This window comes from Lycium ferocissimum, chromosome 2 (genome assembly GCF_029784015.1).
Source record: "Lycium ferocissimum isolate CSIRO_LF1 chromosome 2, AGI_CSIRO_Lferr_CH_V1, whole genome shotgun sequence".
Lineage (NCBI taxonomy): Eukaryota > Viridiplantae > Streptophyta > Magnoliopsida > Solanales > Solanaceae > Lycium > Lycium ferocissimum.
This window is the reverse complement of record NC_081343.1, coordinates 33939779-33961083: the sequence shown is the minus strand read 5'-3', so window position 1 is coordinate 33961083 and position 21305 is coordinate 33939779. Positions and strand designations below refer to the sequence as shown.

General features: G+C 36.4%; 2 protein-coding genes across 2 annotated transcripts; both read left to right on the top strand.

Annotated features, from left to right (window-relative positions):
- The first annotated feature begins 1420 nt into the window (after window positions 1-1420).
- LOC132035104 (proteasome subunit beta type-1) lies at window positions 1421-13014 on the top strand. The gene is made up of 7 exons (XM_059425417.1): window positions 1421-1561; window positions 1666-1773; window positions 9460-9541; window positions 11087-11216; window positions 11303-11445; window positions 12401-12487; window positions 12611-13014. Exons 1-7 carry the CDS (start codon window positions 1515-1517, stop codon window positions 12683-12685), a joined length of 672 nt encoding a protein of 223 aa, XP_059281400.1. The 5' UTR covers window positions 1421-1514; the 3' UTR covers window positions 12686-13014.
- Window positions 13015-15047: 2033 nt separating this feature from the next.
- On the top strand, window positions 15048-18534 carry LOC132047989 (AAA-ATPase At5g17760-like). The gene is made up of 3 exons (XM_059438941.1): window positions 15048-16079; window positions 16575-16921; window positions 18009-18534. The coding sequence occupies exons 1-3, from the start codon at window positions 15419-15421 to the stop codon at window positions 18465-18467; spliced, it is 1467 nt and encodes a 488-aa protein (XP_059294924.1). The 5' UTR covers window positions 15048-15418; the 3' UTR covers window positions 18468-18534.
- The last annotated feature ends 2771 nt before the right edge of the window (window positions 18535-21305 follow it).

The window sequence follows — 21305 nt, the reverse complement described above, 5'->3', positions numbered from 1 at the left end:
ATGAACCTGTCCTTTGTGATACCCTCTCAGTATATTTTTTTTTTAATTACATAATAGGGGGTAGGGGAAGGGGATTATAACGTAGGGATTTGAACCTTCAACAACAAGGTGAGAGTTCAGGTAGCTAACCAATTGCGCATGTGAACTATTCTGAACTCTTACCTTAGAGGTAAGAGCTAGAAGTTATGCTTGATGGACAACAAAAGGCTCTTGCCTATAAGGCAGAACTTGTGGTCAATTGAGCAGTTCACTATCTTGAAATATCCTGAACTCCTGTCTTAAAGGCAAGAGCTAGAAGTTATGCCTGATGGATAACAAAGGCTATCGCCTATAAGGCAGAACTTGTGGTCAATTGAGCAGTTCACTATCTTAAAATATCCTGAACTCTTGCCTTAGAGGAAAGAGCTAGAAGTTATGCCTGATGGACAACAAAGGCTCTTTAACATAAGCGAGCTTGTGGTCGATTGAAGCGATTTTCTGTCTTGGAATATCCTGAACTTATGCTTTATAAGCAAAACTAATTTATATCTCCAACTTATACTCGATGGACAACAAAAACTTTGTCTAGCGAAGTTTCTGAAGCGGATCCATTTTTTAAAAATTTTGTTAAGCGGGGCCAAAAATCAAGACCACCCCTTATGGAGTCCATTTGTGAACTCTACAAAACAAAGAGTGAATAATCTCTTCATAGGGTGCTAGAGCTGTACAACCATAGTACTGTAGGGATGGTGAGAGTTCAGAAGAGTCCGTAGTTAGATACCTCTTTAAATACAATTTTTTGCACGGATTTTTTCTTCATACGGGATGGTCTTTAATTTTTGTCCCGCCGGTCTTTAATTCTTGCTTCTACTTCTTATATAATGAAAATTTTTGGGCCATAGTACCCTTATTCTCTGGTCTATGAAATCAGAGATTCTGGGTTCAATCCCCAGCATCGTCGAAAAGAAAAATCACAAGGCAAAATTTTTTCGGGCAAAGTTACGTAGAAACTTTGAATTCTGTAGAAACGAAGTTATCCAACATAAGTTGTGTAGTAACTAATTCGCTCGGCATAAGTTACATAGAAACTATTCCATGTCCGACATAAGTTCTGTAGAAATGAAGTTATGCCGGAATTTAGGCCGAACAAGACAAAGTTTCTATGTAACTTTGCTGCCTTGCGAAATTAGGTCACAAACAAGGGTAGGCCAATTTTTTTTTTTTTCCGATGTCAGGAGTATTTTCGACCACCCTTTTGTTACTTAAAGTGCCGAAGAGCAAAAATGAAAGATCAACTATTTGAGGAACAAAAATTAAAGACCACCCCAAGATAGGGGGTCATTCGTGCGAATTGCGACTAGACCGACAAGAGTTGGGCTGGGGGGCAGGGCCCAACTTGGAAGGCCCAATAAGAAAAAGGCCATCCAGTACTTACAGCCGGATGTCTTGCTGAAGACGAATCCATCTCGCTTTTCTTCATCTCTTTCTTCACTCGCAATCTCACACACACACACACGCACACAGAGCTAATCAACATGACGAAGCAGCAAGCTAACTGGTCTCCTTATGACAACAATGGAGGGTAATCTGTTTTTTATTCTATTAATCTATTGTTAGTTTCTATTTTACTTCTTCCTCTTCTTTTTTTTAAGCCGATGCTAATATTTAATCCGTACTTTGTTACAGAACATGTGTTGCGGTAGCAGGTGCAGATTACTGTGTAATAGCAGCAGACACCAGGATGTCCACTGGCTACAACATTCTAACTCGCGATTATTCCAAGATCATTAAACTGTATGTTCTTTAATTTGCATTCATTTTCTCTACTTGTGCTGGTTTAATGCTTTATCTCCTTGAAATTGCCGTACTTTTGGATTAGCCTTGTTGTATCTTAGGTAGATATCATCGAACTATCAATATATTAACTCAATCTCCATCCCAAACTAGTTGGGATAACTTATGTAAAGATGATAAGTTGGATCCAGGATTTAAATTTTGATCGGTTCAATCTTACCATTGAACATATGGAATTATGGGTTTGCAATTTAGTATTTGTTGAAGTATTAGTAAATCTTACATAGAAACTTATACTACTATGTATAAAAGGTGATGAGTTCTATTGAACCCTAAGTTGCGTGGACTCTTCGTTTTTGGTGCCGATCCCGTCTCGACACGGGTCGGGAGCGGAATACGTCATATGGTCAACCAAGTTTGGATACTTTGACCGGAGTCCATTGACAAATTTGGTGGAAAATTGAGATTTTGATTTCTCAAAATTAAAGATAATGGGGGGGAAGATGGATTGATTTTGCTTGTTTGGAAGCTAGTGGAACAAGAGGGGGGATTCTGTTGATGTGGGACAAAAGAGTATGGAGGGGGGATATTCTTGAAATAGGTGCTTACACTCTACCTGCAAGTTTGAAGCACAATTACAAAACTTCTCATGCCATATCACAGGAGTGTATGCTCCAAACTCTTATAAAGAAAGAAGACTGGTGTGGGAAGAATTAGGTTCTGTGAGGGGCTTAATGGAAGGGCCATGGGCTGTTTGTGGAGATTATAATGTCACTAGGTTTATCTCGAGAAGAAAAACTGTACTCAAAGAACCAGGGGATGAAGGAATTTTCTGATTTCATTGAAGACATGAACCTAATTGACCTACAGCTTGAGGATGCTACTTATACTTGGTTCAAAGGTGACAATCTAGAGATAGCTTCTAGAATTGACAGGATATTAATCTCAAAAGAGTTCGATGATAGTTTCAACAATTTGAAACAGATTCCTCTTCAAAGACTGGTTTCAGACCATATTCCTGTTGCTTTACAAGGTGGTTCATGGAATAGGAGTAAAAGTTATTTTAAATTTGAAAACTGGTGGCTAGGTTCCGAGGGTTTTGTGGATAGAGTTAGGGGTTGGTGGAATTCTTTTAACTTCACAGGCAAACCAGACTACATACTTGCTTGTAAATTAAAAGCTCTAAAGTCTAATCTTAAGACTTGGAGCAGAAGTGAGGATGGAAACTTGGGCTCTAAAAGAAGAAGTTTGCTAGGACAGATGGCTGAAATGGATGTAGTGCTGGAAGAAAGAGCCCTAACAGAAGAGGAATCAATCAAGAAGGCAACTTTGCTTATGGAGTATGAGGAGTTGGTCAAGAATGAAGAAATATCTTGGAGACAGAAATCAAGATCACTCTGGTTAAAAGAAGGGGACAAGAACACTAAGTTCTTTCACAAAATGGCAAATGCTCACAGAAGATATAACAATATTGATCAGCTTGTGATTCAGGGAGAAACAATTGAGGAGCCAGCTAGAATTGAAGAAGAGATAATTGATTACTATCAAAAGCTATATTCGAGACCACGCAATGGAGGCCACCTGTAACTTTACAAATTGCCCTACTATATCAGAGGAGGAAAAGGAGTCTTTACAAGGCAATTTTGAAGAAAATGAAGTATTGAGATGTCTAAAATTGTGTGCGATTGACAAAGCCCCAGAATACCCTTATGGATTCACTATGGGTTTCTTCATCAAATGTTGGGAAGTAGTGAAGCATGACATAATGAACACTTTTCACAACTTCCATGAGCAAGGAGTTTTTGAGAAAAGTTTTAATGCAACTTTCATTACTCTCATTCCTAAGAAGAAAGGTGCTAAGGAACTAAGGGACTTCGAGCTATCGCTTTGATAGGTAGTATTTATAAAATCTTTTCCAAAGTGTTGGTCAAAGAATGAAAGGGGTCATTGCAAAACTAGTGGACTCCCGGCGGATGGCCTTCGTTAAGGGCGGACAAATTATGGATCTTTGTGCTAATAGCTAATGAAGCGTAGATTCCAGGTTTAAGTAGAAGAAACCTGGAATCCTTTCAAGTTAGATATTGAAAAAGCATATGATCATGTAAACTGGAGGTACTTACTCCAGCTTTTGGAGATGATGGGTTTTGGACGAAATGGATCCAATGGATCAAATTCGCATATCAAGCTAGTTTCTCGGTTCGATTAATGGTTCCCCAGCAGTTTTTTTAAAGCACAAAGAGGTCTCGAGCAAGGTGACCCTTGTCACCTTTCCTGTTTTTGATTGCAATGGAAGGTCTAAACAATATGATTAAGACAACAAAGGTGAATGGATGGATAAATGGTTTTGAGGTGGCTAAGAGCTGGTAATGAAAGTTTGGAGGTGACACACCTCCAATATGCAGATGACACACTGATCTTTTGATGCTGAAGAGGAGCAACTAAGGTTTTTAAGGTTGATACTAGTCCTATTTCAAGGAATCTCTGGGATGCACATTAATTGGAGGAAGAGTTTTTTGTATCCTATCAATGAAGTCCCAAACATGAACTTGTTGGTCGCAAATCTAGGTGGTGAAGTTGGTACTGCCAACTATCTATCCGGAATGCCTCGGGAGCCAAATCTAATTCAACAGAGATTTGGAACAATATGATTGAAAAATGTGAGAGGAAACTAGCCAGATGGAAGAGCCAATATTTGTCCTCGGGGGTAGAGTGACACTCATCAACTCGGTCCTGGATGCCCTACCAACATATATGATGTCTCTGTTCCCAATTCCACAGGATTATCAAGAGGTTGGATAGCATCGAGAGAAATTCCTGGCAAGAAATAAAGAAAAAAAAAGAATTTCACTTGGTGAAGTGGAAAGTAGTGATCACTGGCAAGAAGAGTGGGGATTGGGAATAAAAGATATGAAAATGCAGAGCAAAGCACTCAGAATGAAGTGGCTATGGAAGTATGCCAATGAAAATCAACTTTTATGGAGGAAAGTTATCAATGCAAAATGAAGAGGAAGATAGCTGGATGACAAAGGAGGTTACCACACCGTATGGGGTTAGTCTGTGAGAGATCCATAAGAGCCTTATGGAATGAAGTTAAGTGCAACTCCAAGATCAAAGTAGTGAATGGGGTCAAAACCAGATTCTTGAAGGATAATTGGCTTGAGGCTGGTCATCTCGAAACACTATTTCCAGATATATACAACATTGTCTTAGATCATCAAAGGACTATGGCTGATTTGTGGACACCTCACGGATGGAATTTCACTTTCAGAAGGCAAATCAATGATTGGGAGATACAAAGAGTGGTTGATTTTCTTAACATATTGCAACAATTTAAGGGACTTCAGGTAGGAGAGGATGTTTTTTGGTGGCTGGGGAATAAAAAAGGAGTGTTCAAAGTTAGTTCAGCCTACAGGATGATGAATCATTCAATTCAAGAGATTACCAACTGGCCCTGGAAACACATTTGGAGATCCAAAATCCCACATAAAGTTAGCTGCTTTGTGTGGCTTTTAGCTAAAGAAGCAGTTCTTACACAGGATAATTTGATGAAAAGGGGGATAATTTTATGCTCTAGATGTTTCCTATGTGGAGAAACAGCAGAGACAGTTAACCATCTGTTTCTACACTGTAAGTTTACACAACAGCTGTGGAGAATATTTTTAAATCTCAAAGGTATAGCCTGGACCATGCCTAGCAAGGTTTCAGAGGCTCTAAAGAGTTGGGAAGAGGCAGGATTGCAGGCAAAGAACAGAAATAGATGGAGAATAGTCCCTGCCAGCATATGGTGGGCAATATGGAAGGAGAGAAACTCCAGATGTTTTGAGAGTATAGAGAATGGAGTGCAGAAGGTCAAGTTGAATTGTATTTTATTGCTTTGTTTTTGGTGTAATCAGGCTTACTCAGATGATACTATTTCCATTATTGATGTATTAGATTCAATATAGGATTAGAATAGTAGAGTCTTGGAGTACTTTTGTAGATATGGTTTCAGTACAACCTATGTACTGTTTTGTTCATGTGGAATACAATACAGTTACCAGTTTCAAAAAATTAAAGATAAAACAGATCTAAGATAAGGGAAATGACATATCTTCATTATTATAGTACTTTTGTCTCATTTTTGCTGCTTCGTGTTTCAAAGAATATGCATGTAAGTTTTTCATAGAATATCTCTCAACATTTATAGCTTTACGTTTTATAATTTTGAATTTTCTTAGCCGAATCCCCGCACCTGTATCCATACCCGGATCCGCACCCCCGAATCTTAAAATTTAGATTATGCCGAATCCGACACTCGAATCCGTACCCGTATCGGATACCTGCACCCGACTCCGAGCAACTTAGGTTGAACCCGTAGCAAACATGCTATATCTGCCTTTGTCCTCATATATTCTGCTTTTTTCTGGAAAACCTCGGTAATTTGTAAGGCATATATGTATAGTGCATACAAGTTTCTAACCAGACTAAAAAGACTCCTTCAAACAACAAATTCTAATCCAAGTATAACAACAATAGCTAAGTCTTAAGAAAAGGAATGATGAAGTGATAGATGAAGGGTGTGGCCTAGGGAAATTAAGTTGGAATGAAGATAATGATAGGCGTCGTTCAAACCATTGAAGTAGCAAAAAAAGTTAGGTGATTCCTTTCCATCTACCTTAGACATTGTGGGTGGTTACCAATACTTCTACCGGTGAGAGAATACGAGTACCCTATAAATAATCGAGGTACGCCATGGCCGGACACCACTGTATATAAAAGAAGTCCTAAGTGAAGTAATGTAACTACGAACGTGGGTAGCTAAGGTGTTCATCTATTTGACACGTGCGAAGTATGTCAGCCTTTTGTTTACGCAACACCACTAGATAACAAGAAAGAATCGCTATTAACAAAGTTGAGAATTTGTCTTGTCCGCCTGCTATGCTGGAATGCTTGTAACCATACCCATGTGAAGAAGAGGATTTGGAACACCATTGCATGTGTGTGCTATGGATACTGGATGGAGAGAAGTACAGATGCTTTGAAGGAAAGGCTGAAATCATATGTAAATTAATGTATGGATGTTCCTAACTGTTAGATATGTGGTGTAAGTTCACTGATGTATATTACATAGATGCTCTACTATACCTTTTAGCAAGTTCTCATGAACAAACACGGATAGATCTGCAAATCTTTTGTTCCTCTCCCTACAGTTTATGGTTGATCAATAAAACGTGTGTCTTATATCAAAAGAAAAGTAAAAAAGAAAACAACAAATAAGGCTTAATCCCAACTATTTGGAATCATCTATATCAATCCTTTGCTTCCATCTTTTTTGTTCTTATCTAAGTCCAGATTGATGACAAAAGATTATATGCCTTTTCGGATAATTTCTACCGAGGTTCAGTTGGGAGGAAGGGATAATGTGGAAGAAAGTATCATGGCAAATAATTGATTGGTTAACCCCTGAAGCACAGGAATCTGTAGATCGACTTATGGTGTTACTGTTTTGGAGGAACATTTGCAATTTATGGCATGCATTGCAGGATTTAGTTAAATTGGGAATATGCAATGGAGGGAAAATAATGATATGGAAGGATGCATGGTTGGAATATTCTCTTTTGATGGTGACCTTCCCAGATTTATATGCTTTGCATTGAACAAAGAAGGAACTTTAGCTGACTGTAGCGTAGGGAACAAATAGAGCCTGCAATTTAGAAGTTTCTTTGATTAGGAGATTAAGAGGATGTCATAACTCATTGGAAAATTGGAAGCTTCAAAATGATAGATTGATCTCGAATGCAAAAAGAGGATGGAACCTTTATACTACAGCCATGATATAAAATATTAAACAGCACAGTACGGGACAATCGATGGCCATGAAAAAACTTGTGGAAAAGTAAAGCACCTCTAAGTTTCGCAAGTTTCAATTGGAATTTTCTACATAGAGCTTGTTTAACACAAGGAAACTTACAGGGGAGGGATAAGATTGTGTAGCAGATTTTATTAGCACTTTAGCTCTTGACTGAGACATTGTATTTGAGGCAAACAATGTTCTCCTACACTTTTGTTCTTTTGTAATTAGCCTCCTGTAACTTTGCATCTTCTTGATGCGTATCTATGAAACACATTACTTCATCAAAAAAAAAAAAAGATTGTGTAGCAGATTTTTTTTTGTGTGAAGCATGTATTTTGCTTTGAATCAGAAGATTAAGAAGCACCTTGAGGAAAAGAGCACCTACCTCTATGCATATTATGGACAATATGGAAGGAAAGGAATTCCAAATGTTTGAAGGCAAAGCATCTGCATTCCATTGTATAAAACATAATAAATAGTACGTAACTGTTTTTGGCGTTTCGGTGTGCGATGAAAAATTAAAATATTTTGATACCTATAATAAATAGGTATTTTCATAGTTAAGAGTTGTTATTCTTCTCTGATAAGCTCCCCCCCCCCCCCTTCCTACTCCCACGCGCCACCGGCCTCGGGAATCTCTCGGTTATTAAAAAAAAAAAAAGTCCCGCTCCTACACTTTGGCCATGGAATGCTATTTGGAAAAGCAAGGCTCCATACAAGATCAAATGCTTCTCTTGGATGGTAGCATACAAAAGATACTTTGGACAACTTCCAAAAAAGGCATGCTTCATTTATTTTCAACATTACCATTCTCAGAAAAAAAATAGATGCTCCCTCTGAAGGAGTGAAAAGGAAAGATGATAGTCACTTATTCCTCCATTGTGACTTTACTAGTCAGATTTGGAACTTTTTACTCAATGTTTTTGGTGTCAGGTGGTGCATGCCAAAACATAATGCGGAACTCCTTCCATCTTGGCACAAAATGGATATACTTAAATCCTCTAGGAGCATCTAGTGGTCTATTCCTGCAGGATATGGTTGGTAAATGAGTTATATGGGCAAAGAAATGCTAGAGTTTTTGAAGACGGGAAAGAAAGTGTCATTAATCTTAAACACAAGTGTATAAGATTAGTTTTTGCTTAGTATTTGGTGCAATAGGGCAGCGACAAATGTATTGGACTAGATGCCCTTGTTGACCTTCTTAATTCTTTCCTTACACACACTGTAAAGTTCCTTCTTTTGGATGTGCTCTCCTACAACATTTCCTTGATGCTGGATATTACATTAATGTAATATTGTTACACTACTTACCCAAAAAGGTGGGTGGTAGGCATACCATTGGTTGCAATTCACAAGATTGATGGTCAGATATATGACATCCTTCTATGGATTGTAGTGATAGGATATGAGTAATTGATATCACTCATTTCACAAGCAGAAACTTTTTCTTCTACCTTATAACACAAGTAGTTCTAGGTTTCCTCCTTGTGATCTTTACACATTGCTGAAGATATTTTTAAGTAAATAAAAGTTTGTTCTCTCACACAACATAAGCTTTTAGATGAGAGGGTCACGCCCTTTAACATGGTATTGAAGAAGGAAGAAGACTCAAGAGGTCTTTGTTCGAGTCTCACTGCCACTTATTATCAAAAAAGAATTATCATGTGATTGGCCCATGAAAAAGAATCAGGCACACAAGTGAGGGGTGGTATCGAAGATATTATTGAGTAAATAAAAGTGTGCTCCCTTTGACAATTTAAGCTTTTAGATGAGACAGTCACACACTTTAACACAGACCAACCATTTTAACTGTGGCAGCCTTTTCTATTAATTAATTCTTTGTCGGTATGCAGAGCGGATAGATGTGTGATGGCCTCCTCAGGATTTCAGGCTGATGTGAGAGCTTTGCAAAAGGTTTTGGCATCCCGGCATCTGGTAAAATGTTCGACTATTCTAAATCATCCTCTACTATACAGATACTTCAATATGGAAAAAAATTCTTGTTTGCAATTCTACTGATTTTCTGTGGTTTGCCTCTTTTCAATATGAGTTCTTTTTTCTTAGTTGGGATTACATAAGCATGTGGGGTGCCAAAGCCTTCAATTTTTTTGTGGGATAAGTCATGGCAGAGCCAGAGAGCATTTATTATTCTCCTAAACTGGGCTCTTTTATTTTGTTATGTATCAGCAAGACAGAAAGTGTTTATAATCTGAGAAGTTTTAGAACTTTTCAATTTATGGCCATGATTGAGAAATTACTCCTGTAACATGAACTGGTATGGAACTTATGTTTACTAGATAGGACACAGCGGGGAAGGCGCAAACTTGCCTGTACAAAACAGTTTTTTTTTTTGTGGGGGGGGGGGGGGGGGCGTTGGTGGTTGGGGGGGGGTGTTCAAGTGAAAGAGCAGGACACCTGGTGTAGCAGCAAAGAAGAAAAGAACAAGAGAGGAAAGAAGCATAAGGATAGGGAAAAAGGGATAGCTTAAAGCGAATTCCCCTCAATTTTCAAGTCTAATTGTCCATCTTCTTTGTCCCGTGTTTCATATATTAAGGGATCAAAATATGATTAGAAGCCAAAGTTGATGGATGAACAAATGTTCTACTTGAATATTTAGAGCGACGTACTTTCTGTGGTAATATCTAAATAAATATGCCTGTTTTAGTGTCTTCTCTGAAAAAGAAGGAAACAAGAAACCGACAGTCATGACCTAGAGCTTATGGGTCTCGCTTCCTCGTAGCCTTTCTCTCAAACAATAAAAAAGTATTAAATGAAGAAATAGAGATCCTTTCGTACATTGATATGAAGATAAATGATAGAATTGAAAAGCATGTCATTGTGAAAACAGTAACACTAAAATCACTTGTTCATTAAAAATATTTTGCAATGAAAATATTGGTACTTATGTTTGACATTTTACATTTCATTATTTAATTACTTAATGGTTTTAGTTATCCAGAAAAGGAAGAAAAACTTTCCTTGTAGCCTGCTGGATCTCCTGATACATTGTTTCCTTCTGAATTAAGTAGCAGTGATGGCTACTTCTGAAGACTTATCTAATGCAACTTGTTGCTTCATTTCTAAATTGAATCTTTTTTTCATTTACTTTCTAAAGATAATTTTCCTTGAAAGAAAAATCTTAACATTTATTTTCACAACAGAAAAGTTGTGGAGCGCCCGTTTTCACTCCTCTCGTACAGTTCCTTCCCTCAAACTAAACTGTAACCTACACCTGATGTGCTCCCTAGAATAGCACAATATGCTACACATTTTCTCTTTTTTCTCTTAATATTGTGCAATCAGGAGCAGGTCATCTTAACTTGCAAAAGAGGAGTATTATGTACTCTAGTTGTATGGGGCTTATATTTGAATGAATGTGATTTTAATTGTTGAAATCATATGCTATTTACACTTTAGGATTTTAATTTTTTATTTAATGATATTGGAATTAATATTCTGCTGTTTGTTCTTTGAGAATAGATCTATCAGCATCAGCACAACAAACAGATGAGCTGCCCAGCTATGGGTCAGCTACTTTCGAACACTCTTTACTACAAACGCTTCTTCCCCTACTACTCCTTCAATGTTTTAGGTGGCCTTGACAGTGAAGGTAACTTATTATTGTGGAAATGATCTCAAGGTTCTTATTATGATTCTTGGCTGATAAAGAAGCTTATTTGTAATAAAACCTTGTAGGGAAGGGGTGTGTTTTCACGTATGATGCTGTTGGATCCTACGAGAGGGTAGGTTACAGTTCTCAAGGTTCCGGTTCAACACTTATCATGCCTTTCCTGGACAACCAGCTAAAGTCTCCTAGCCCTCTCTTGCTGCCTGCCCAGGTCTGTTCAATACTGCGTTTGTCAGGCTTTGGATTAAATTAATTTGGTTCCTGGTTTGATTTTAGAGAGCAGCTTTTTTTTTTTTGAGAAACCAATTGTGAGTGTTTGGATTTTGATAGGCAGTTGGTTTTGGGAAAATTGGTATTGGGTCTTTTTGGGGGAAGATGACACTGAAGCCCAAAGGAGTTCGTTGAGAATTTGGCATGGGTGAAATTAATAACATGCTTTGAATATATTTTCGAGTAATGGTGGTGTTCGGGCCATTTTGCACGCACCCAAGAAAACAAACCAAGTTTGATAACTAAAATGTTTATTCTAGAAGCAAACTTCTGTACCCGCAAGGGTGGCTTAGTTGGTTGAGCATGGAGCTTTCATAATGGAGGTCTCAGGTTCGAAACCCCCTGCCTACGGCAGCAGGGGATTTGCCTTCTGGGTCGAGCTCGTCGCACGGGGCTTGCCTAGTGCTGGTTATCTCTCCTGTATGATTTGCGAGCTATTGCATAGGAGCTGGGTTTACCCTGTGCGCACCCAAAGGGTAGCGGCTGCAGGTTCCCAAAAAAAAAAAAAAAAAAAAAAAAAAAAAAGCAAACTTCTTGTTAAGATGGGTAGAGAAGGAAAAAAAAAAAAAAAAAAGAAGGGAAAAGCAGAAATGATTTTCTTGTTTCTTGGAGTCTCAAGAAAATGGGATAATTGCTTACCAGTTTCAAAAAAGATTCTATGTCTCTTCCTTAAGGTAGGGAACAACAGTGGATCCAAAATAAAATTATGTCCCTCTTCAATTTTATTTCTCTATTCTCTCAAGTCTAACCGAACTAGCAATGAAATGTTTATCACTTTCTACTCTTTACCTAGTTCCTGAGCTAGACTGTCTACCACATCTGTCTATTTCATCCAAAGAATGAGGGGAAAATGAAAAACGTGCTCTCTGACTAATAAAATTTCCATTACCGCACAGGATGCTGTTACACCACTTTCTGAATCAGAAGCCATTGATTTGGTGAAAACATGTTTTGCTTCAGCAACAGAAAGGGATATATACACCGTAAGTCAATTATGTACTCTGCCTTTTTCTATTGGTTCGATGGTTTCCTTGAGGTCTTGTTCCAGATGATTATGGAACAGTTCATTACATCCAATTTCTTGAATGTGTTGCTTCTTATTGCAGGGTGACAGTCTGGAGATAGTCATATTAAATGCCAATGGTATTCGTAGGGAAGAAATGGATCTCAGAAAGGACTGATTTCTCACATCTTGTTCTACTGGTTCATGTTTGAACTAGTTCAAAGGCCAGAAAGCGTAGCCGGTGAATTCCTGCAGTATTCATTTGTATGACTATTGCACTTCAGTTAAAGATTCTATTTTGAATGAATGTATTGCACATCAGTTATGAATTCAATTATGAGTGAATGTGGTATGAAGTGTATTTCCTATTAAGTAGAAGTGTGTTACTAAAAATAATGAAATTTAGCAAACTTTTTTTGGCTTGAAAAAGAAGGTAAGAAGGTCAGAGGTGTAGGTGGGATTTTAGTTCCCAATGAAATGGGGTCCTTGAATGCTATTTGTGAAGCATTTCAAAGTTGATTTTTATATTCAGTAATCGATGATCACTGATCAGAAAGTAAACTTTGTGCTAAGTAACAGTATTTGAGGTCACAATCCAAGTTGTTTTTCCTCTTTTTAATTATTGTCATGTATACTTCCAGAGGTTGGTTGATCTCTTTCAAGAAGTGACACTATTGTGAAAAGTATGCTGAAATATGAGTCACTGTTCTCATCAAGGAGTAGTGAAAGTATTGGAGTTTGGTAATTCATGATGACCTTTCTACTAAAGTTGCCAACTAAATTGTATGATTTTTCTTTTGAATTAATGACCCTTCTTTTTAAAAGAATCAGCCTTGATGGAAATGCAAATCATTATGTGTCGATCTTATAAGATGCTTCAGTTTTGGCATATTGCGGTGTTACTTGTGGAGTACCATCACCAGAACAGGGATGATTGTGATTGAGATCAAGCAATATTTGCTTCCATATAGGGCACTGTACAAGACGCGCAAATCCGCATTGAAACAATGATATCTTATTTTTGAAGTGCAACTCCTCTTCTTTTCAACAATTTTTCTTGGATAGAAGTGACTTTTTGAAATTTTAAAAATTGTCGTTTTCTTTACTAGGGTAAAATTCTAATCATTTAACCATTGAACTTGTTGGACTTGGAACGTGCATATCTAATCATGTGGTACATTAGTGGTATAGTTTTCAACTAGCAAACGTTTCATCACACAGAGTCTAACGTGATAAGTATAGTACTCTTCTTCTGTTCCATTAATTTTAAAAGTCAATTAAAAAAGAATGACACTTTTAATTTGTCTTAGAATTTTTGGTTTTAATTTGTCACCAAAGAGCATAACTGTGTTAATTTATACAAGAATGACACATTTTTAAATTTAATGCATTGGTAGGAGTGTAAGGGGTCGTATGGTGGAGTGTATAAGAATGGTGCTGAATAAGGTGTATTAGCAATGATGGTATTAGTTATGTTGACATTAGATATGCTGAGATTATTTCTTATCCTCTGACATGCATTGCATAGTTAAAAAAAAAAATGATTTGTTTACAAAAATATCCTCCACATTCTTTAGCTTTGAGGGACTTGAAGGGCAATTTTATCTGTAACCATGCTTATGCATGCATTAATAGCCTTGATATTGCTAATGTCATTGTTTGCCACGAATCAAAGCGACTTCAAGGGCAATTTTATCTGTAACCATGCTTATGCATGCATTAATAGCCTTGGTATTGCTAATGTCATTGTTTGCCATGAATGAGTTATACATAGGATAATGTGTATAACTAATACTTGCGTTAGTTATACATAAGTTGAAAAATTATACCAAACAAGAGATTAGTAATACCAAAAGCTAATGCATGCATTATTTTTTTTAATGCATCCTACCAGATGACCCCTAAGTAAGGTGTGGATCAATTATTCATCGAGTACAGTCCTGATATTCGATAATTTGCGATAGTAGAAAAAGAGAGAGTAATGTAGCCCGTGATGTGATTCCTCTTGAGCACATTTCTTTTATTAGTGGTTAGGGTACTCCGACATGATTTGGACCACTTCAGGTTCCTTTTTCAATAGTACAGAAATAGTATATATATTAGGACATGTGTCGACCTCGGACTCTATATATATATATATATATATATATATTCCTTTAACACATCCAATGGTAGTGAACTTACCAGCTCATCCTATGGCCTCGGCTTCCTTTGCCAACTTCCAAAAATTTCTTTTGCATCTACTGTCTTTTAAATACGAAGTGGCCTCCAGGATGTGGAGTACTTTTTATGGATTTAATATTCACAAGAAGTGCGAAGAATTTTTATATCATATGTATAATTTAATATGTTGTACGTAACGTGTTATTAATCTTATTTGTAGGGATGGTTACATATTATTGTTTAGGTGATCTGATAATAAATACTTGTAACGTATAAAAGTTGATTTTTTTTTTTTTTTTTTTTTTTTTTTTTTTTTTTTAAGTTAAGTACCGATATCAATATGTAGTTCTTCACAGGGACGGATATAGCATGAAAAATACGGGTTCGACATGTTCAATAGTTTGGTGCAAATCTTATATATGTGTTGAGAAATTCCCTGAATATGAATTTTATTGAAATTTAAACGTTAGACCTATCTTTAATTCTTCTTGATAACGAAAAGATAAGATAATAAATATGTTATAGTGAATATGAAATTGTACGATGATGCCCCAAACAAGTTAGGATCATATTCCTTCATTCAACTATGCTAATAGTATAAAAAAGTATTTACATGGTAAGTGCATATACCTCGGATCCTTTTTAGATTCCACTAATAGTAGAAAAGGGGAAGTTTCTTATTGTAGTAGCAGAGTACACTACTTACTACCTTGTGAAGGGGTTGCTAACTCAAACACCTTGCAGCAAGATGGTGAACTTCTCAGGATTGCCTTCACCTTTCTCAATATTCTCTGCCTATGCTTCAATGTCTGCTTCAATTATGCTGTTTCAAGCAATGTTAAATCAAGTGCTTCCCCGTCAAGTCCAAGACTACATTTTCTCAAAAATTCATTATTATTTTAAGCCTCTTTCTTCTTCCACTATTACTCTTATCATTGAAGAAAGGGATGGCATGTCTAGCAATGAAATCTATGATGCTGCAACAACCTATTTGTACAACAAAGTTAGCCCTGAAATTGACCTTTTCAAACTTAGCAAACGCCCCAAAGAGAAGAAATTACGTGTCAACTTTGCTAAGAGTTGGAAAGCTGTTGATTCTTTTGAAGGTATTGAGCTCATTTGGAGGTTTGTTTCTGAAGAGTGCAAAAAGACTTATGAGGATTTTGAGAATGATAATTTGGTCTCTGAAAAAAAACATTTTGAGCTATGCTTTGATAAGAAGTACAAGGACAAAGTGTTAAACTTTTACATGCCTTTTATATTAAAAGAAGCCAATCTCATAAATGCTGAGAAGAAAATTGTCAAGTTGCATGCTCTTGGTTGTGTTTCTTCTCATTCATCATCGCAGTTTTGGGATTCCATCAACTTTGAACATCCTTCAACATTTGATACTTTGGCCATAGATGCAGGTAAATGTGACAAATGGGCGGATTTGGTGAAATTTGAGCGGGTGATTTACAAGAATGACCTTGGAAATGGTTGGTCTTCAACTTTTGGCCTCGCTTGCCCGATGAGCAGAACTTTAAGTTTAACAAGTTTTGACTTTTAACCTTGAAGCGGGGTCAAAATATCAAGACCGCTTATTCCTAAGGTCATTTGGTGTAATTTCCTGAACTTGAGCGGGTCAAAAAGGGTAGATCAATAATGGTCATGACCTAACCCATCTAATGTTTGGATTGTATTTTGACTCGTTCGGTTATATTATTTTGATCCGTTTTGACCCAATAGTTCCATGAGTCATTTGGAGTTAAATTCATTGAGCCAAGAATAGTTCCATGAGTCATTTGAAGTTAAATTCATTGAGCCAAGTCAACTAACGAGTCATAACCAATTTGTTTAGACTTGAACGGATTAGGCAGGTTACTAAAAATTGAATTAGTTTTTGTGACTTATATATAATGCAGGGCTGAAGAAGGCAATAATTGAGGATCTTGACAGGTTTCTAAGAAGGAAGCCGTTTTACAAGGAAGTAGGAAAAGTTTGGAAAAGAGGCTACTTATTATATGGACCTCCAGGCACGGGGAAATCTAGTTTAATTGCAGCAATGGCTAACTATTTAAAGTTTGACATTTTTGATTTAGATTTGGCTAATGTTAAGAGGGACTCTGACTGGAAAAGGTTGTTGTTGAGGACCACAAATAGGTCCATACTTGTCATTGAAGATGTTGATTGCAGCATTGAGTTGCCAGACAAAAGAAGACCTACAAGTTTAGATTTGGCTAATGCTGATGCTCGACCTCGTGATCAACAGGTTTTCTCCTTTTGTCACCTAAATTCAAACTCCTGCACCCAACCTCTTTTTGTTGAAGTTAATATCTCCAGTTATTACTCCCTCTGTCCGAATTTAAGTGTCTTAGTTTGACTTAACACGGAGTTTAAGAAACAATGAAAGACTTTTGAATCTTGTGGTCTCAAATTAAGGATGTGTAAAGTAGCAAAAAGTTATTTGAATCTTGTGGTTATAAACTTGTCATGTGGGATGTTTGAATTGTCAACTTACTAATTATAGAAAGAGAGAATCTTTTAGAGACAGATCAAAAAAAAAAAGTAAGACACTTAAATTGGGACGGAGGGAGTAATATATCGAATAACTTGGTAAAATGGGCACGTGAACCTTTGGTCACTTTATGTAGTTTTGACCATGACAAAATCTTTTCAATGATCTTATGGTTGGCTCATGTGTAGGCCAGGGCCAGAGCTACATGTAATATAGGGGTTTAATTGAATTGCTTTCGTCGAAAGTCTCACACACACACACACATATATATATATATATATATATATATATATAGAGTTTTGCTAACCTATAACGTGAAGGTAGTAGTATGGCAATGTACTAATTTTTTGAATCACAAAAATACCCCTGCCAACATTTAATCTTTTCATTAATAAAGAGGACAATTTTGTCTTTTTAAATAAAAACCTCCAATCTCCGGCCATCCAATCTACATTGCTATCGTACAACCTTCATGTTGTAGGTTAGCAAAACCCATATATATAGTTGTTGAATTTCATTGGTATTTGAAAAACTTCGAGTACAGTGGCAAAAAATATTTTAAAACTGCTTTAATTGTTTAGTCGAATTATTAGGTGTGACATTTTTGAATCTTCTTGTTTGGGTTCTTATCTCCGCCACTAATCTAGGCCTTAACAGAGGCAAATCTATGACGGGTTTTGGAGGTTCAACTAAATCAATTATTTTTTGTTCGAATTAGTATACATATGCAAAAAAAATGTATACATTTAATAAAATCACGTTCATCATGAACTTACTAATTCTACATCTTGGATTTATCTCGGCTCTAACTCCTCTTTTTTCTTTTGATTTTTACATCCAGTTTACACTTGCTGGACTACTAAACTTCATCGATGGCATATGGTCAAGTTGTGGAGATGAGAGAGTTATCATATTTACCACTAACAACAAAGACAAGCTTGATCCAGCTTTGTTAAGGCCAGGGCGTATGGACATGAACATCCACATGTCTTACTTAACTATTGAAGGATTTACGGTTTTGGCAAAAAATTATCTCAAAGTGCATGATCAGCAAAATTGGTTTTTTACAGAAGTACAACAGCTGATTGAGAGTGTACAAGTCACCCCCGCAGAAGTTGCTGAGGAACTTATGAAGAGCGACGATACCGGTGTTTGTTTAGAAAGACTAGTCAAATTTCTAAAACGCAAGAGGATCAGGAATGAAGATGTTAAGGATGATGGAAGTGATGTGTTGGAACTCTATAAAACAAAAAAGATGAGAAGTTTTGACAATATGATGAATTCATTAGAAGTGATATAGTTAAGAAACAGGTGTAAGGAAAAAGTTAGATTGTTTATATGAATTTTGAAACATCTTTTCCCTTGCAATGTGAAATTTTAAATCAGTTGGGATCAAACTAAATGAGTCGTTTATATTCTTCGTTTCATTCAGATTCATTTCATTCTAATACTGATTATGAGTATGATTACTTTCTTCATTACTGTTGATAAGAGAATAATCTCTATCCTTTCTTGTTCACAAAGACAAGTTTTATCAAATTCAGTCCTTTCCAATTTTAAATAGCGCTTTATATACAATTCCTAAAAAATGAAGAGAGTATATATATATATGTTTCATCATCAGTAATAATTTTATATATCGAAGTTCTTTATGAGATTGTAGACAATTAAAATCACGCCGAAAAAATAATAATCAAGACAGGAAAATATCGCAACAATCGTAGTATTTGATTTCAACTATGATGAGTGTTACAATCTCTATGATTCCTCTGATTCTTCTTTACGAATATAAATCCAAAGGCTTTTGGGCTTGATCTTGAACTTGATGGATTTGATCTTGACTTGTGCTTAAATTCAAGGGCTTTTAAGCTTAATCTTGAATTTGATGGTCTTGATCTTGACTTGTATTTGAATTCAAGGGCCTGAAGCTTGATCTTGAATTGTAATCTTGAGCTTGATTATGGATTTGATTTATTCGTCTGAACACTTTAATGGCCACCACGAACAGTATTTAACCCACGAACAAGTAACTTTGATCTTGAGCGCCTCATTCTTGATCTTCAGGTATATGAAACTTGTAGAGGCATTAAACTTCTCAAATTACCTTTTCCTAAACTCCCCTAAAACGTTAGATTAGGGCTGAAATTTTGCCCAATCTTCTCAACTTTTGGTGATTGAGCACATATTAGGAAGGTATGTACTGGACATTGATAGCTGTCCAAGAGGTAAACGTGATTTTTCCTTATTCTTTATTTTCATGTTTGGTTCCACTTTAGATTTTTGGATTGTTGAGCTTGCCTTAAGTTCATATTTAATTGAGAAGTATGCTTCTCTATGACCTACTGGTAGGTAGAGTAACTCGATACTTATGTTGGTGGAAGGTAATAAGTATTCAATGCAATCAAGGGTGTATCTACTTGGAGCCAAGGGGGTTTCCTAACCCCATTAGTCAGAAAATTACATTGTGTATATAGGGTCAGATATATGTGTTATGTGTATATATATTATATGTTGAACCCCTAACATCAATCAAAGACTTAGCTTGGGGGTAAAGGGGTTCCAAATTTTCATAGAGCATGCACGTTTGAGTCTTGCTTATAACATTTTTTCGTTTCTTTAATTTTTTAACCACCTTGGCAAAAAATTTGCCTCCGCCATACGAATGCAATAGTCACTGAAGTTGGCTTATACACTAACCCTTAAAGGGAAGTGATGGAGAAGCATTGAAGTGGCTTGGAGGGTCTATAGTTGATAACATTTAGGTTTTCATTTTGTGCGTGTATATATTGCAAAATTGGGAAATCGAACACATTAAAATTATCTTCTAGGGGGGTCTATTTGATAACCAAAAATTGCTCAGCAACAGGGGGACGATGGGGAATGTTGGGTTGAACCAGAAAAACTCTTTCTTCATCATCAATCGAATCATTGTTTGTGACCCAGGATCCTATTTATCATCAATTCAATTATCGTTCACGTTCTTTTATTTTTCTTATCAATTAATATTAATATATCTCTTTACTTGTATGACTTAGCGGAAGACATTCTACCCAATAAAGACAATACTTCGGAATCTACTTGGACGAATCGAAAGATAATATGTCTTTAAATAGAAGTGTGTCTTACTCATTAAGATCTCAAAAATATTCTACCATAGTTAAGACAGTTAAACCAACTCTCATACGAGGTCCGACGGTTCATTCATCTGACAGTAAAGTAGGGCCACTCTGACGGTTCATTCATCTGACAGTCAAGTAGGGCCACTTTTGGTACTGCAATATTTTCTTCATTAACCACTCCAGGTCTTTTCATTTCCATGTAACGATCATTTCCTCATACATATAGGCAAAAGACATAGATTTCACTCTAAACTATACCCGAAATATCGATATCACACTCCAACTATTAAGGTGACCCATTACACCCCTGACAACCTTAAAAGTGAATTTACTCACCCCTCCGGAGACCCAAACCCAAGTTTAATGAATTGTGTGGGAGACACTCGCCCTCTGGCGATGCCACGTATTACATGAAACAATTAACGTGTTAATTACATCTTTATCTAAATCTTTTACCTAATTTAGTTATCCTAATATTTTAACCCCAAACCCATTTCATTTTACCCAAACCATTATTTCACCCCACCCGTAAAAACCCTACCATAGATGAATCCAATCGACACCATCTAAAAACCTTGAATATTTTGCCTAAATCGACTTCATCTTCTCAATATTTGTTGGATTTCATAGATTTTTTTAGTTCATCTTCTTTTTACACCTATAATTGAAGTTTTGTCACTGATGTAAATCGAAGGTTATACCTATTTCATCAACGAGTTAAAGGTTGACATTTTTGTAAAGTTTGGAGGACAATCTAAAAGGTTACACCTATTTCATCGTCTATATTGCTAAAAGGTCAGCCCCATGTCTCATTTTCTTTCTATGTAATGCGATTAGAACTAGGACTTTTCGTCTTTATTTTTTTCTCATTTTTACAGTATAAATACTTGGGTAAAAGCTTGAATATGTTAAAATAAGTAGTTGTGGCATCTGTTGTTGTTTTCCTTGAATATGCTATTAGAACTAGGGTTAAGATGTTTATTTGGTCGTGTTCAAGAGTCTAATTTTACATATAAAAT